This window comes from Varroa jacobsoni, unplaced genomic scaffold (genome assembly GCF_002532875.2).
Source record: "Varroa jacobsoni isolate VJ856 unplaced genomic scaffold, vjacob_1.0 scaffold_379, whole genome shotgun sequence".
Classification (NCBI taxonomy): Eukaryota; Metazoa; Arthropoda; class Arachnida; order Mesostigmata; family Varroidae; genus Varroa; species Varroa jacobsoni.
Window position 1 is genome coordinate 305,301 of NW_019213281.1, and position 18,444 is coordinate 323,744.

Here is an 18,444-nt window from a genome sequence, read left to right on the forward strand (position 1 = left end):
TTACATCGCTGGTAGCATTCATGTTACCGCAATAACAATCTGCGGCCGGCAATCATTGTACTTAATGACTGCCTTGAGATAAGTCAAAAATAGCTCAGTACCTGCTCACAGTGTTAAGGACCAGTGGCGACGGCGGCGGTTATTAAAAGGACAACGGTTTAGCTTCTGGCTTCAACTTTATGGACGAGCCCATTTTGCCAGCCATATATACTATCCAGGTTAAGACACGTACAAATATAACCAGTATGATTAACGGTTGCCTTTCAAGTTCGTCGGACAGTCAGTATACTGGAGAAACAATAACTTACTCTAAATATGTATATGCGACTTGCTTCCTTAACACGAAGCTGCAAAGATGACTGTGTTGTATTCGGTGGAGGGAGTAAGCAGGCAATGGGATATAAGTGTTTGCTCCAATACAATGCTCCAGACCTGAGAAAATGATAAACGAAAGTTACTGTAGGTAGAGACCGTGTGACCAAAAGCGGTGCGAGGCGCTGGCACAGATTTTTAGTCATGGTCCCACCGTCGTCGGGCGAGCCTCCATTGCTCAAGATGGCGACGGCGGCCACCGCTCGAGATGTCAGATATCAGATACAAAAACAATCGTAACGTTACTTAATTGGGGGTAAAGTGGGTGCCTAAAAAATCGTCAGCTCTGAAAAGCCGACGTGCCTTAGCGGCCGACGGTGTAGAGGCCGCGTTGTGCATGAAGCTCCCTAGCCACTGTCAATGTCCGTCGCCAGCAGAGGCTGCCAATTCAACATTTTGTTGCACAATTTTTTATATTGCATAAAACTACTAGTCAGACATTTTGGAGATTTTTCACGCTGGAGAAAAATGCTACGTACTACCGTGAAGTAATTAGGGGAGATAGCAGTCTTCAACGCAACAGTGTATGCTATTGATGTGATTCTGGTCACTTGTGCATCCCTCAGCATGAACCATTTATGTATTGTTATGTCTCCTTTGAGATAGATAATTTAAAGTATTTCCGCTATGTATTTAACAGTTATGAAACCAAGTGATGGCCTTGTGGTACAGACGAAAGTTATTTTTATCTGCTGTAGCGTTGACAAACTGGGTCGACGGCAAAGCTGATAGTATGGCTTCACTGAAAAGACCAAAATTAATAATCTGAAGCTCAACATGAAAGCCTTTTCCAGAAAAACTATAGCCTCATTTTATAGTTGCTTGCTGTAAAATAAGGTATGATTCTAGTTTAGCAGTAAGCCCAACTAAACAGTAGTCGATAACGCATAGTAATTATCCCTCTTGATATATGCTCTTTGGCTCTGAGCAGACATTATTGTCTTGCCTTAACGGAGGAGAAGTTACGTGGTATTCTGCTGGCTTTTCGCACATGTGACGTAGTGCAAGGTCATGATTTTCAATGGCAGATGCAGCTGATGACCCACAACCCCCGCTTTCAAGTTTACGTTAATGGGCTAGATCGTAGGCGAAGACATTTAGAAGCATAAAGCTAATATTTAGCAAACTTATTTTTCATCGTATTGAACTCTGCAGTCCTCTTACACGTAAGAGTACCGCGAAGGAATCGCACAAGCTGAATAGCTTTATATTTCAGCTCGTGCTTCACAGGTACAGCTCACGGATTACGAGAGACTATAATTCGTTTCGTGCTGGGAGCCAGCTGTGGGACAAAAGGTCTAACGGCGATAGCGCGCGCAAAAATCGAAACATAAAGATGAATAAACAAATGTTAAAGGAAGCGCAGAGATCGATTCATGAAGGTAATTGCCGACGTTTGTATATATTAGGCCGGAAATTTAAACGAAGACACGAGAAAGTGTGTTATTGTTAGTTAATTCCGACAGGACCTGTCTAAACGGAAAAGGACCCATTAGTTGGCATAAAATAGTTTCTAGCATTTCTAACTGCACCTGTAAGTTATGGCTGGGGGAGGGTGAAAGTGGGGGGATTATGTATAATACTTTCTACGAATTTGATAAAAGACGATTCTTTTCCTCTCTTCGGCTTATACTTAGTCATTGTCAGGGTTTCCCGATGTTGAAATACCCATATTTTAATGAGGGACAAAATCACCTGCAGGCTGACATCTTAGTCAATGTCTTGAAGTCGGTAATATGGATTTTTCAAATAATTTTTTAAAAATTAATCACACTGTATGTTATATTATCTGATGCCCGAGTTATTGGGCTAATTTTTTTAGTGAAGCGGCCTTGTCCATGTATTGTCGCTTCACATGGACTGTCTCTTAAAGAAATGGAACTAGATCATATGCGAATTGTGTGTATGTGTGGACATAAGTCTAAGACGCTTTTTATGAAGTTCTGTGCCAATAAAGTTGTTATTCAATCACAAAGAACTTTTTTCAAGATATCTGTTGCCACATAAAGCCGTAGCAGGATAATAACTAGCGAGAATAGTATATCTAGACGCCGATTACAGAACAGAGGTTAGCGGTGTAAACAGACTTTATGGACAAATTGTTTCTCCTAACGATTATCAGCCTCTCATGGCAGACATTGGATTAAATAATATATAAAGTATAATAATCATATTATTACTAACAATACTAGTATAATAAAGCTAATGACAAAGCAGAAAAGTAAAACGTTTTCTTACGTTAGTTTTAAGAGAAAGGATATCCATTATATATAAGCTGTTCGTAAGAAATTGACGTATATTTTAGACATTTGGTAAAGCATTAGGCTGTGAAGTAGTGGTAGGTACATCGAATGTGAGGAGGTAAGTCGTATACGGTAGGAGCTATAAGAGGATGCTTCGTTCGGACTCAACGAATACAAATAGGAATGATGTCATCATTTACATAAAACACCACAAAATCACGGATTTTCGCAAATTTTAGGGAAATTACGCAGCATGTTAACAAACGTGAAGCTGTTATGTATCTCTTAGTTCTCGTCATGTTCGTCTATATTCACATCGACTGTAGCAACATGATGCATAAGCTGGCCACTCTACTTCGAGGTTGCCCAATTTTTTTGATTCCGATTCGATACGAAGTACACGAACCTGCTTCGAGAGTGGTAAAAATACTAGTGCACCATCATCGATAAAGAAGACTCCTGTACCAGTTTATAGCCGTAGCCATCCCGAGGGGGTGCGCACCGGTTTTAAGGCCGATTCATAGAACTAGCCTCTCGACCTCAGCATCGGTCGAAAGCGTGTATGAAGTCTACTATTGCAGATACGACCCGGACGATGAATTCGATGAAGAAATGCGTAGAAAAATGTACGGCCCGACGAGAAGTACTCGATATTGTGAAGTACGCATTTAAGATATATTTTAAGATTGATAGCTATATATCACACACGTTAGCGTGAATTGCTGTTTGTACTGTTCTTCGAACGAAACCAGAGATTGGGTCTATATATACGAAAAGAGCGAACATAATGAAGATTAAACCAGATCAGATACGGCGCCACCTTCACGGGGTACAGCTCGAAGGTGGCCATAAAGGTCGCACTGGTGTCTTCGTTGTAAGGAGCTATTTGCAACTATCTGATTTTGTAGTAAGCTGCCTTTAAAGTAAGTTCTGATTTTATCATGTAAAATATAGCACACGAAAAAGACACTCGTTAATTTACACCGACGGTGACCGTAGTTAAAGTTACTAGTCGGTGACACTTTTCAATATATAAAAACCAAACCATTGTGCAGAATCTATGTATGTAAAGTTCGTAAAGTTTCGACTGTTCTTTAAATAGATCTTACGGTCCTTTAGTGAAAGCGCATGTATATAATGTACATAATGCTGTCAAAAATTGGTACGTGCATATAGACGCCTTTGCGGATGTCGTTGTAAACCTGTATATATGATGGGGATCGCTTTGTGTGTACTTGTGTCAACATAGGTTTAAATTATGCCCTTGGAGAATGCACACCGTGGAATATTGTTACTATGATATTTCATAAATCTGTCAGAGTAATCTTAGATATAGTTCAGCAAAATTTACCCCAACTAGATCTTCTAGTGGGGAGCAAGCGCTGGATGCCACAGCAAAGAAGAACGGATTTCGAACATTTGTCCGCCCAATAAAAATGACCAAACGCGTTTTGGTAAATTAGATGTTTTCAAATAGCATTCATATGCTTTGAAAATAATATATTTTGAGCCTAATCAATCATAATGTTAGACAGCGCGATCGTTAGGCCGTATAATCCTAAGGATTCGAATCAATAAAAGCTTCAAAATGTTAGTCTATTTAGAAACACTTTTGGTACTCTTATAGCTTTACTGCTATACATGAAGACAAGCTATCTAGCCCTATCCTACAGTAAGTTAAAAGTTTTTCGTTTATTAAGATTGTTATTAACAACAATTCTACCATCAGCAGCTGTCATAGTTCCATGGTTTCGTCTTAGAACAGCGGGGTAACTTCGAAAGTCAGCATGTGCATAATCTAGTACAATTTATTAGGAATATTAAAAGAATATTTGATACAAGTACGTTTCTTTAACATTAATTTTAAATAAATCACTCTAGGCTCAATTACAGAAATTACATCACAGATTGCCCGTAGCGTAGAAATACAGGTGCGAAATTTACTTAGAGTGAGTAACTTAGTTCGTGTCCTGCGATAATATATCTGATCGAAGGATAGCACATGCTTGTAGGTGTGGACAATTGTGCTTTACGAGAGGCATCGTATCAGACTGAGTGCGTCTGTTTGTTCCGTAGCCGGTCAACTAACCGCGATGGCCTTTACGCGCGGCTAGAGGCCATGCGAAAATAAACGAGAAAAAACCTATGTGAGTAGTGACGCTTCGCAGAACCACCGAGTTGGTTTCACCGAGGCAGATCGTCAGCATCGCACAGTGGGAGGAAAAGCGGTCTTGAAAAGCAAATAAAAAATAATTCCAGTGGTAGGCAAACCCTCTATCCTTTTAGCATTCTATCCTGTTACAGCCAGACGTGAACTGTAGTAGTTCTATATATAAGAAGGATGGCGCATATGTCAGTGCCTTTGGTTGCTTTTGACACTATAAAAAAAAAACAACGTTGTAATGTAGATTTTTCCGAAGCTACTTCGCGGGTCGAAAAACCTTAACAAAGCATATGCGGTAAAAAAAAAAAACGATATATAAATATGCATTATATATACTATTTTTTTATTGTTTTTTTGTTGCTAGTACCTTCAAAGTTTTTCAACGGCAGTATATTCGTAATCTGCACTACCGTAAGCTCGTGATGAATGGCCTGCTTGAGGGAATTAACGACACGCTACGCTTCATCATCTATCGCCCTTCTTAATACATAAAAGTAATTAAAATCAAACAGACATGTAAATCTGAGGAATATGGCGACTAGGGCTACCACACAAAACTGTTTTTCTTAATCCAGGCCGTAGTCGAAGCATGGCGAGCAGGCCGTACGTCGTCGTCAAGTAATGACACTAGACGTAGTCGATAGCTGTGTTACACGTTCATAATGCCTTTCACGAATTCGAGTTTCGACAACCGTTTTATGTCGGGCGATGTCGCATAATAAAGATGGCGCTGATATCCGTTACGTGTACGGGCATTAGCTTACACTCATACCTCTTCGGCACTGCCATCGAGTCGTTCACTCTATTGTTTGACGCCATTCTTTTACCTAATTCATCCCTGCTCTGCGACATAAACCGACCCATGTCTTATCTACGGCCAAAGTGTACTTTCTATGACCTTTTTACTTGTAGTAGTTGGGTAAGATGCCATTCAAGTACATCTAACGCATAGTTAGGTTCAGGAAATTTTGTCACTGATTTTCGGCACTAAACGATATCTTTGCTTCTAAACACATTATCATGACTCATTTAATTGGGTTATAGAAATAGAAGGCCGCATCTGATACAAAGCTTAAAAGTTACTAAATTTTTTTTTATCCGCCAAATAGCTTCGGACAGTTTACTAACAGGATTTAGCAAATATTACTAAGTAAATTTTAGCATATTGCACCTGTGTTGCATTTTATGTCATGCATGTAAAATTAACTCTGACATTTTCTCAGCTGCTCACAGAAGGAAAGAGGACCAAAAAATATCGATGGGACAATTGGTCGCGCGGCGCGACCAGTCGTGCTTCAACTTTGATTTCAATTAAGGTCCTTATTTCAGGAAGCTTGAAAAGTACCGCAACCCTATTCGGACTAATCAGAAGTTGAACTATTTGAAATGCAAATGTTTATTCAATAAATGATCTATATTTTCCTCGAAATTAATAAATAAACATCCTAGTATAGAATGAAAATCAAAACAAAAAAGAAAGTTGTAGCATATATATACGGTACGCGCATCTAAGGTAAAAATCCAAATATTTGAATACTGTTTTGTGAAACACCACGTATCCTTTCAACAAATATAATGTATTATGATAGAATTTTATCAAAATAAATAGAATGCCAAAAAGAAATCACATTTTACTAAAAGCTTGAAATAACTGCGGTACTGATCAGATTGTTGGCGCCTTGTACCTTTTTTTCTGTGCCGTTTGGTCCTTGTTCTTTATTTAAAATCACGTTACTACCTAAACACATGTTTTAAGGGTCTTCGATAATAGTTGTAAGCCTACTTAAGGAACTCTTTTGTTGGTCAGTTTTTTGTGGCATTTAAGAAAAATCAGGAACGATGGGACGTTTTTTTTCGTAGCAAAAAAATTGCATGCGATTTATTTCAATAAATTTGGATAAGAAACGCCAAATTTAACGATTTCAAGACTGCTAGCGATATCCTTAAAATTCCCCCGCCAAGAAAAATGATAGAATCTACGAAACTTTCGATGAAGTGATTGACATTTTTTAACAGTCCAGAGTTAGAAGAAGAGTCCGGGGTTTGAAAAATAAATAGAAGATGCTTCAACAGTAATAGAAGCCAATACCAACAGCAAAAAGTCGATATTTAATAGACACACGAAGTTCGAACAGATCTACAAAGAAGTATTACTTGGAATGCAAACTTGTCTAAGAACGTGCCTGTAAGATTTGGGATATTCATGACAATGTAACGCACAACCACACATAGGGGTACATGGTCAAGGCCCATTGCTCGTTCAAGATCTGTATAACTTTACTACGGATACATGCTTATATGTGCAGAATCAGTGCTTGTTTCTTGCTTCTTGCAATCATCCTCTGAACTGAAAATACAAGCCAAAAAAATAGATCACGATATTCAACTGTAACTGATATCCAACCAAGCCGTTGGATACAAACACTACTGCTGTCAAGGACGAAATTCGTCTTTTTTAATATACCTTACGGCTATTGCCATTTCGATCGCTCGTCGTCTGCTATCATTAGCATCGTTGCTGTCGCAGAAACGACGGGTATTAGCTCCGCCTATACATGATATAATAATCCTCGGGACGCTTGTGATGTATGTTGTTATCTAGGAGAAAAACGAAACCGGGTTCAGCTAGTGGACCCACCGGCGTCAGGTATTACAGATAATGAAGAAACCCCTACCATGCGGGGCGCACGTAGCAACCCTCAAAACCCACATCAGCAACAACGTCGCCAAAATAAACGCCAACAACGTCATATTATATAACGGATAGGACCATTATATTACGACGGTGACAATGATCATTAAAAACAATAACAATTATGGCAAGCGCAACAACTAGTGTAGATGTAAACAAAGCAGGACTTACTATTTAGGCCAAATGGGTGAACCATAATGAATATATCAGAAAGGGTATGGTGTATATAATCGTTTATGGAGCTACAAGTCATTCATTTGTAGCGAGTAACAGTCAGCGAGAATACCGATGCCTGTTAGCCGAATAGGCCACAACAAGTCGAGATAAGGCCGTCGCTAGCGATAGTTTAACATAGGCCAGGCGGATGACCAGTACACGAGGACTAGCAGTGTTCTGCACTTAGGAGTATTCAAGAGGTGCGCAGAGTCGGTCGCAACGAAGGATACCAATCCAATAAAGAGCCATTAATAAACTATAAGGATATGGCTCGAACATTTCGTGATGTTAAATTGCTGTTATATATTACGCTGCTCATGGCAACCGGCTACGTACAGCTGACCAATGCAAATATGATCATGAAGCTTGCTGCGGCCGCGGCAATCTTTCGAGGCGGGCCGACGATCCCCATACCGATTCGCTACCCTGTACATATACCCTACTCGAAGGTTCTCGAGGTGCCTGTACACCATCCAGTGCCAGTAAAAATCCCTGTACACCATCACACCCATTCAGTGAAAAAGATTCCGATCCTAGTGCACAGCCATAGTCACTCCGAGAGGCAGGTGCCGATTCACAGCCACTCGCATTCCGAGAAGGCCGTCCATGTGCCGATTCATCATCACAGCGAGAGTCACCACGATGGACACGTCGAGATTGAGGACGGCCACGGCTGGCAGCACGGATGGCACGACATTGGATCGGGGGGCGCTGTCGCCGGAGGTGGTTTCGGACATGGTCTTAACGATATCAAACATGATGGACACGCATGGTAGACTGAAGATGACAGGACGAAGCTGAGGTTGGGATATATGTATATATTACAAGCTATTAAATGACTAATCGCTTGCTAATACTCCACTCGAGACATAAATTGTAAACGCGTGAGCTATGTTCTACATGTCTACTGACGTATATGGGTCCTCGTATGTATTCCCGTATGTATGTATGTATGTATGTATGTATATATATATGTATTTTAATTCTATCTGTGATAGAAGCATGTATTTATGTTGTCCCGAATAAAGATCAATTGTACCATCTGAAATCTTTTTCGTCACAACGATAAAAAATTGTAAGGTATATTATTTTTTATGCCTAGGAAAGATGATAATTCAGCTTTGTTAAGTATACTGAGTCTGTTGGCATTCAACTGTAGTATTGTTTTAATCTCTATATGGGTTAGAAAACGCGAGGCACTTACTTATAATATATATACTTATAATATATACTTACTTACAAATACTGATGCTGACACCATCCCGTACAAATATGGCTAGTGAAGCCCTGATGTGCTGGTAACAACAATTAATTATCATGTAGCTTTCTTTGACTAGATCTCATCATCTATTTAAGGATGAGCAATATTTAATAATAGGAAAGTAATATAAGTTTTCTCTTTGGCCAGCTGATGAATCAATTGTTGCAGATGTATGAGATATCGCTTATTTGCAATGTACCAATAGGAATGTAACTAACTCCCAACATCAAACCTGACCACCACATTCAACGATTTTGAATTGAAAACCATTGTGATGGCTTTCAGTTCTTCAACTTCAAAAATTTAGTCAATGCGTAATTACCTTTACGAACAGAAAGAAACTGCGTCGTACATAAAACAAATATTGTATAGCATATAATTATATACGGCCAATTGAAAATTAAAGTCACTGTGCCGCATTGACGTAACCACCTGTGTCCTTACCACGGACAGGCTGCTGTTTAGAATTTTCTTCCTCGAGCAGACTTTAAAAACTATGATACATTTGCTACGAATATTATTCGGCCACGTTCTGCCAAATAGTTAGCTTCTCGAACGAAGATGACCAAGGGGATAAATCAATTGAATAAAATCCCAAGCTAGTTATTCTATATATCGTTTCTATACACAATCAAGCGTAAACTTATATACATAAAAGCGGGAAAAAAAAAAGTATAAAAAATTTAGATAAAACACCGGTTTTGTCCAACCGAATATAAACATTCATATTTTTTTATTGCTAGAAGAATCTTAAGTGTTGCATTTGCAAGCGATTTGACTATTTAAATAAAAGTTCAGCGTTACTAACATTTGTATGGCGAGGTCCACTATAAGGAATACGGTAAAAAAGAAAAGAGCTTTTATTTAGTAATCGACATCAGACGTTCGATTTTTTAATACTGTACAGTCTTAATTGATAAACTACACATCGCACAGGCCATCACCAGGATTTTGACTATAGGGAGAGCAATAGTTCTTCAACCTGCCTACACGTTCCAGATATTTGGTGGAGTACATTTGATATCGAGTACAAAAACAGCAAAAGGACAGTATGACTTCGTTGAGGAACGTCAGAAACTCGAAACATTAGCATCCTTCATACGGTACGACTAGATAATCGAAAAGTGGATGGATAAATATCGCAGGATCGCGTCAAACGATTCATAACTAGTTGGAATTGACGTATCTAAAAGTGAAAAATGAACTACTTGACGAAGATAGCGCAAATGATGAGTAGCACAAGTTTGCCCTTGCCTAATTCTATTACCGTTAAAAAAGGAAGTTACGAGAAATAATGCTAGCGCCTTCACTGCGGCCATTTATCCATAGGACCGACTCAAACGGAGGCTCATGCAAGCAACGAGGTCTGCCCGTCCGTCAGAAACTTCCGTTGATTTTTCGTGCAAAATCTAAGTGTCAGCTTATCCTAGAAAAGAGCAATTAGACCTGATCGTATATTTATCGTTCACCTATCTAGTCTGTTGCACGTAACAGCAAACAACTGCTAAAAAAGAGCTTGTGAACCTGTTACGATTGTGACATTGTTTCGTTGACGACTTAACAACGACGCTAACTGGCCAAAGATAGACGTTTAGAAAATGTTCTCTGTAGGAATCATGCACGCAGCTTAACCTAGCATGCCTAGGGAGATAAATTTCGATACGGCCGATCATTGAAGAGCTGCTGTAACACAAGCTATTCGTTATAAAAGCTATGAACATCATATGTTCGAGCTAACATTTATCGACACGGCTAAAACAAACAGACATTGACTCATTCAGCTTAAGACGTATCTACATTTGTAAATCGTTTATACATAATTTATTATATTGGCAAAAGATCAAGGTTTGTGGCAGTATAAGTATGTAGTATCGAGAGGCACATAGGACGTGGGCTACACTTACGAGAAATGTAGCCGCTCTAGCCGACGATATTAGGATTTATGGTGCATCGATCTAACGAGAAGACTCTGTCAGGTTATATAAGGCGGGATATTCAAATTCGGACAAAGCTGAATGGGCTGTTTATTGTAGCGGTATACGCTGGCCCACTATTCTTGGCACGAAACAAAAAAAGCTATTTCTAGTTAAACTAAAGTACCGTAGCGGAAAATGGTGCGTCATTTCTGAAATTTGAGGGAAGATAAGCTATTATGCAATCTTAACGCGCTAGATAAGTTCCTACAGCAATTAAAAACTTAATTTTTGTGCCTCAAATAAACAATTTACATTTTTATTACGTTATATTAAAGTTCTTTCCTTAGGTTGGAAGATCGTTAGGCTTTTTTTGAAATGTTCAAGGATAGAGTCAATACGGCAGTGCTCGTGTATGTGCGATAGTAAAACGGTAGTACGTATTAATGAAACCCTGCGGTCTATACTGACAAAGATGTAGAATAACTGTTGAGTACAGCTCGGAAGATCGCCATACAGTATACTATTTACCTGAATAATAAAAACAGTCAAGCATAACGCAATTTTGGGATTCAAACCGAATCCCAGATAAAAATGTATTCTACTTTTGTGTTTGACCCTAATTCACAATCGTTGAAAACTGATTTTGCAATGAAAGCCACTGGAAAATTTGTGACCTTACATTAATTTAGACCTATTAGACCTCTATAAAACCAATCTATAAAAATTTCATTCAGATTTATAAAAGGTTTAAATCAGTACCGCAAATTTGCGTTATCTATGTTAGAAAGCAGCTTTCATGGTCAAATCAGCTTAATTTTTCATAGAATTCATATTTTTTTTACATAACTTTGAAGTACTATTATTTTTTCTGATGTGGTGTCTGTGGTATCAAAAGCAGACTAGAGATCATGCTTGAACTTAGCAAGATTCGCTGAGCCTTTTCTGCGGAATTAGTTAAATTTACTTATTAATTATAAATAGTCGAATCGATCTGACAAGCACGATATTCATTCAGTGCAACGTCATAAGAGACATAATGAACATCACATATTTAGAATGCTAAAGGTGTCTGTCTTCATTTAGCCATGACCAGCCTTTGTCAAGCGACTTCGAGGTACATAAGCTCTCATAGATACCTTCGTAACCTTGCGGTTACGAGCCCGGCAGAGATTAGCTTGCAGGCGCGGTTTCCGTGATTAGAGCCTGTTTTCTCGCAAATTTGGGTATGCATTTATTGTTTTTTCTTAATTATCTACTTAAATTATGTAGTGTAACTTTTTTGTTCTAAGAAGGTGAGCTGTAACCTTGAATATTTTTACGATAGTATTACAGCGGGGTCTATATAGATCATACCATAAATATTGAGCAGCCTCTACCGGTCAGTGAGAATTATTTGAACTTTCTATTTTAACACCATAAGTATGTTCTATCTTTAGCTTAAGTCTTCGTTTTAGCGTCAAATTCATACAGCACTTAACAAAAACAGCCAAACGTTCACTAAACGCTTTCTTTCATACACAAGAGCCCCATGTTTTACAATCTAACCTAAACTATTTATGCGTACTAGCTCTATATGTAACAGGGAGCATTATTTATCTTTCTGCTAAGCAAAGGTTTCGCGCGTCTAATAAGGTATTACGGTATTTTGAACAGTTCGAGCCGGGCGACAAAACATAATCTGTGATGTATTTTCTGTTCTTAGTGGCTCACTAAATTTAATAGTTTTGAACAGGGATTAGCAAAAGCGCATTGTCCAGCGCGAATCGTTGTCCATAGTGGCGCTTTCCCTAATTGGGCTTGCACCACACGCAGCGAGAGAGGGGCAAACAGGGATATTTAAGACCAGGGACGTTGCCGCCCCGCATCATCTAATCTACTGAACGTGGTTGAGCAAACACACAGTGATACTGCAGTGTGACTGACGCAGATAAGGGCCGCGCATAGTTTGCTAGCTGACTAACTTGAACATTAAAGGTAACGCCAGCGGGCAAAAATGTCGCTCAACGTACGAGCGTCGCTTGTGTTGATCATGTTGGCCATCGGTGCGGTGCAATATGCTGAAAGCAGGAAGCTATTGAAGTTGGCTGCTGCCGCTGCGATCATACGTGGCGGACCGATAATTCCGATTCCAATTCGTTACCCTGTGCATGTGCCTCATCCGAAAATTGTCAAAGTGCCGGTAAAGGTCCCTGAACACCATCACACTCATTCGGTCCACAAGGTGGTTGTACCGGTTCATACCCATTCTGTTTCGGAGAAACACGTACCTGTACACTCACACGCGCACTTAGAGAAGGCCGTTGCCTTGCCAGTAGGTCACGGGCACGGTCATGAGAGCTTCGGTGACTACGGCGGGCACGGTTTGGAGTTAGGAGGTTTTGACGGTGGACATGGACATAACGAGATCGGGCATATCGCTGATACCAGCTTCGGAGGGCACAGCTGGTAGAATGTATGGTCATCAAAACACACATATTGGGATTACCGCCAACAAATGTGGCAACCATAGTGAGCAGTCATATAATACACACATAAAGCACAATCGCATGTTCCTTTGAAATTTTTCAAAACCGATCTTTTCGCTACCCGCACCTATATCCGCTCCTTCTTCTTCGTATCCCCTTCGACTTTCTATCGCAGTTTTCATCAGGTGCTCCTACCTAGACCTGCTGTAAATACTGTTCGGAATGGCACTTGACCTGCGTGAGCCGCGCCTTTTTCTGTTGTCGACAGAGGTCAAAGCCTCTTTAAATGTATGTATTACAATTAAGATTAAGTAACGTTCATCCGAATCAGTCAACGTATGAATGTCACGCTTATGTCCTACATACCGTGTAAATATGTATGTGTACGTAAGAATTTTGTATTTATGTGTTTTTCTCGAGTTTTAATAATAAACATGTCGAGTCAAATTAAATACCAAGACTGTCCGTCTGTGTTGTCTTTGCGAAAGTCCGTGCAAGTGTTTCGTTTACACACACATATATATATGTAACTGTGTTATTCTTATGTTCCACGATTTGTTATTATACTAACGCTGCCACCACGTCCAACCTGCTTACTATATTTAGCAAGTATTATTCCTTTTTTGGCCCGCTTATATATATATATATATATATATATATGCAATATGTAACTATACTAATGCATATTAAGGTGTTTAATCACATAAAATTTAGGTAAAAATGATCCTCCCGCAATTTTTCTCAATGTTTTGACAACAAATAGCAGGAACGTGCTTTTGTTTTATTTCACTTTATTTCAGCATGTTATTCTTCCATTTTGCCCCATTTACATGAACACATAAACATTACTGATCATTGTAATTGCTCTAAATTTGTGTCGTTTACCAATTTACGCATTCTACCATTGAGCGTAGAATGTGGAAATATAACATCAGTCATTGTTCGATAAATGAACGCTTCTAACATCTGGACTAATAATAGAACGGGAGCGTAAATTTTCGATAATCCCTTAAATACTGCAAGCAAAATATAAAGCAAACTTAATAGAGAAACAACAAATATGACGCATTCAAGCGATGTTCCGCTCATAGAATTACGGTGGAAAAAGGCTGTGACCGAGGTATTAGGTCGCATAGGGTTTCCTCATGTAGTTTTTGTCAGTTCTAGTTTTACTATTGTGTCATGTGTGGCGTAGCGTCCAAGGGTGGATTGTGGGCGGTGCAAAGATATTTCAACAGTAAGCTATGTACAGGCAACGTTTCTAAAAATTATTCAACTCTAAATAAACTTCCAAAAAATTGCGTTTAAACCAAAAGAGATATTTTAGTAATTTTTTCTATGTCTATGAAGTCCCACCATGACGGTCATGCTTATTCAAGATAGCCACCGTGAGACGCAACTCGAGACACAAATTACTACCTAGTCATTTTTGCTCAAATTCCTCTTTTTGATCTACAAATCATTTTTTTTTAACAGGAATTGTCCCTCAAGTGATATTTATAGGTGTCGCTCAAATACAGTGCCTACAAGGAATTCCAGCGCAATTAAGGTTTATAAGGATAAAGAGGCGTTTAAGACCTAAAAACGCTAACCGTTTAAGCTTATTTCGTCGAGCCATAATAATAATAATAATACTCCTTTTTAAAACGGTCATTAATTTCTATACAAAAGATCCAGACGTATCAAAAATAGCCTTTTGAACGGTTTCAGTAATTCTGAAACCCTTCAAATTTGGACCCGTTAAACGAAAGTCGTCGAATTTGTTTGCTGGGAAGCTTCCTCGAATCCTTTCTTCTCCAATTGGAATTCAGTATCGTCGATATTCTTCTCTGATCTATGCCTTCTAAGTAGTGATTTGTAAAATTTCGTATTATCTATTAATGTCGTTACTATTCAATCAATACCTCAATGCAGATACAATTGAAGCTAACGTGAAGTAGCGCGAATAGCGAGGTGGACCAAATGCTAGATCACGCTTAGGATTAGCAACCTAGTTCCGTGAGTACGACCCATCATCATTCGTTAACGATACGAAAACACTTACGTTACAGTATTTAAAGCGTCTAATGAGAACTTTAAAAATGGCGTCACATATTTGTGATATGATACGACTGGGATTTTCGATAAAACATCTTTTCGAAATAATTAGTAAAACTCTCATCCGGTCATATTCACTTTCCCGCATGTAGCCTATACGATTCTTGCCGCATCCGTTTCCCAAAGGCCGCTTTTATAATCTGCTACGGAAAGCTATCCTGGAGCTAACTCAATCAATCATAAATAGAGTCTTCTCATTTATAGATCGTTTTCACCCTAGAGATCCACTACTGATAAGTTGGCTCGACAGGCCTGGACCCTTTTAACTGTAACTTAATCTGTACTGAAGTCCTGTGAAACGAGGTTCATCGATGTTGTCCGCTACCGTTCCCGAACGCCGTTCGACTCTGATGAGTTTGACACTTCACACAACAAAGGATGATGTAAGCTTTGCTGGAGTTTCACTGTTTTTATAATGATATTTTTAAATTAAGTTTTTAAAAATGGCTTTCTAAAAAGTTTTTGACACAGACCTACACATTTAAACCTCAAATTGCCCTACTGGCAGTTATTGCATTCACCGTAGATGTATAAAATTTCAATTCAGCCTATCATTTACCACAGCCCCGATGAATCAGAGGTCTGGACCACCTGTTCAATGATATGTTTGTATTATTTAACCAGAGTAATACACGTGTCTGATCGTACTCAGTGTAGCAAGAGATTACGTCGATAGCAGTATAGGAGGGCAGTTGTTTTGTGTGGCCTGAAAGGACAGTGCCTGCCTGTCAGAACTTTTATATTAGCTGCTTAAGATATGCATGTTTAGGCATTCATCTAAGCTTTGCTTGGAAAAATGAACCATAATCATTCAAGCTGGTCACCATTTAGACTCTAATTTTACTAATCTTGCGCTATGTCCGTCTCTTGTCGTCCTATGAAAGTATAGAAACATATTATGTATTTTTGTAGTGCATTCTTAGCGGACCAAGCTGCTATCATTATTTTTTAAGGCAAAGGCCGCATACGAATGTGATTCCTTGATGTCCTTTTCTATACTATGTACAATAGCATGCGTGACCCAGCAAAGAGAATGTATCTTACGTGACTCTTTCCCACACCGTATCTTACATAATTAATGTTTTCATTCTACTTTACGCTCCTGACCAATTCTGATAAAATCATCCTGCACATCAGCTATCTTGAAAATAGTAAATCATTCTGAATAACCCATAATTTGGGGTTAGCTTCACTTACAACGATTATATTTACAATTGCTGTTTGGTGTAGCTACGTTTATATAAACAAAAGATTAATCTCACTAAATAACGATTGGAGGTGTTACAAATTAAGGTCACCACCACGCAGTCCTTTCCCTTTAATAAGGCCTATTTTTGCTTTGTTTTTTCCATTTGACGTGGTATTAAATTCCAGCGGCGCGATGCCGACACACGACACAAATAGTGGGGAGAGAGACGGGCTTATAAAAATGATTTGGCAAACAAGCGGTACGACTGCTGCGGAGGGCGCCTAGATAGCAAACCTTATATATCTGACATCGACCAAGACGAAATCGTTCTGGGGTGCGTGCAGTGTAATGATTATTTGACGACGGCGGTAGTATATCCGTAGATCGTCACCGCAGCTGACTTGAACGAGCACAGAGAGGACCCTGTGAGAAACAGAGAGGATGAAGCGTTCCATAGAAATGAAACTGCTTTTTATAGGAGTCCTAGCAGCTATCGGCTGGGTACAGGTGGCCGAAGGTGGAAAACTGTTGAAGCTTGCAGCGGCCGCCGCGATTATCCGAGGAGGACCAACAATTCCGATACCGATACGCTACCCGGTACATGTACCTCATCCCAAAGTCGTGAAGGTGCCTGTACACCATCCAGTGCCAGTAAAAGTCCCTGTACACCATCACACCCATTCGGTGAAAAAGATCCCAATCCCGGTGCATAGCCATAGCCATTCTGAAAAGCACGTTCCTGTTCCCGTCCCTGTGCATTCCCATAGCCATTCGTATTCGGAGAAAGCCGTTCACGTGCCGGTTCATCACTACAATCATCACCAGACGCACCACATCCATGAGACCCATCACAACCATCATCATCACAAAGGCGGTTACGAAGGTGAACACGCTGAGATTGGTGATGGAAGCCATGAATGGCACGGCCATGGAGGTCACATCGGACACGCAGCTATTGCTACTGAAGGTGGCCACGGATGGCACGAGCATGGTGGTAGTGAATATGGGGAACATATCGAGCTTGCTCACGGAGGCCACGAAGGACACGCGGTTCAGCTCGAAAACCACAACAGTTTTGGAGGATATGAAAATGGCCATGGAATAAACGACATTGTACATGGCTGATAACAGCAGCAATTCTAACTGCCTCAGACATACTGCAGAAGCTTAGACATATGCATTGATGCATATGTGCTAGTCAGGCGCTAGGTGAAGCAAGTGAGGCTTGCCTACCCATGTTAATTGTTCTCTGAATGCGGCCGGTTATGTTTCTCTGTGTGCGCGTGCAATACAAATCTGACATGAAAAGGTGTCAATACTGTTCAAGTCCATGCTTTTAAGTGTATATACTTGTGTTTTTTATGCAGTCTGTGACTGTGATGTGGTTATATAGATACAAGTGAAAATATATTGCTTTTTTTGTTAACGTTGCTACTGTAGAGGATTACCACTTGCCACGAGTGACTTATAGTTAATGCGATATAACCTCGTGTTGTGTATCTCGTTCAGGTTTCCACAAAGTCCACTGTGTAAATAAATAAATGGTTTATGGACGCCGAAAATGCAATTTCTGGTCCTTATGAAATATTAGTAGTCCTCAGTACTTTTTTGTTTAGTTCAATGAAGGGGCTTCGTTGGATAGACGAATGCAATCGTTAAGCATAATGGCCGCTGTGAAAACGACGAGTGACGTATGATATAGAGACGACCAACGATCAATGTGTTATTTAATTTTTTTATATGTTATTGTAAAGTTTAGCATTTTTTTTTTCAAAAATACAAGGAAGATAGATACAAATTCTAACATATGTAGGAACTCAGTTAGGCTC

General features: G+C 39.5%; 2 protein-coding genes across 2 annotated transcripts; both read left to right on the top strand.

Moving 5' to 3' along the window:
* Positions 1–12,731: 12,731 nt before the first annotated feature.
* Positions 12,732–13,781, top strand: LOC111259889 (uncharacterized). The gene has a single exon (XM_022832244.2). The coding sequence runs from the start codon at positions 12,858–12,860 to the stop codon at positions 13,311–13,313; it is 456 nt and encodes a 151-aa protein (XP_022687979.1). The 5' UTR covers positions 12,732–12,857; the 3' UTR covers positions 13,314–13,781.
* Positions 13,782–16,862: 3,081 nt separating this feature from the next.
* Positions 16,863–18,182, top strand: LOC147753567 (uncharacterized). Its single transcript, XM_086968058.1, has one exon. It carries the CDS (start codon positions 17,057–17,059, stop codon positions 17,738–17,740), a length of 684 nt encoding a protein of 227 aa, XP_086824184.1. The 5' UTR covers positions 16,863–17,056; the 3' UTR covers positions 17,741–18,182.
* The last annotated feature ends 262 nt before the right edge of the window (positions 18,183–18,444 follow it).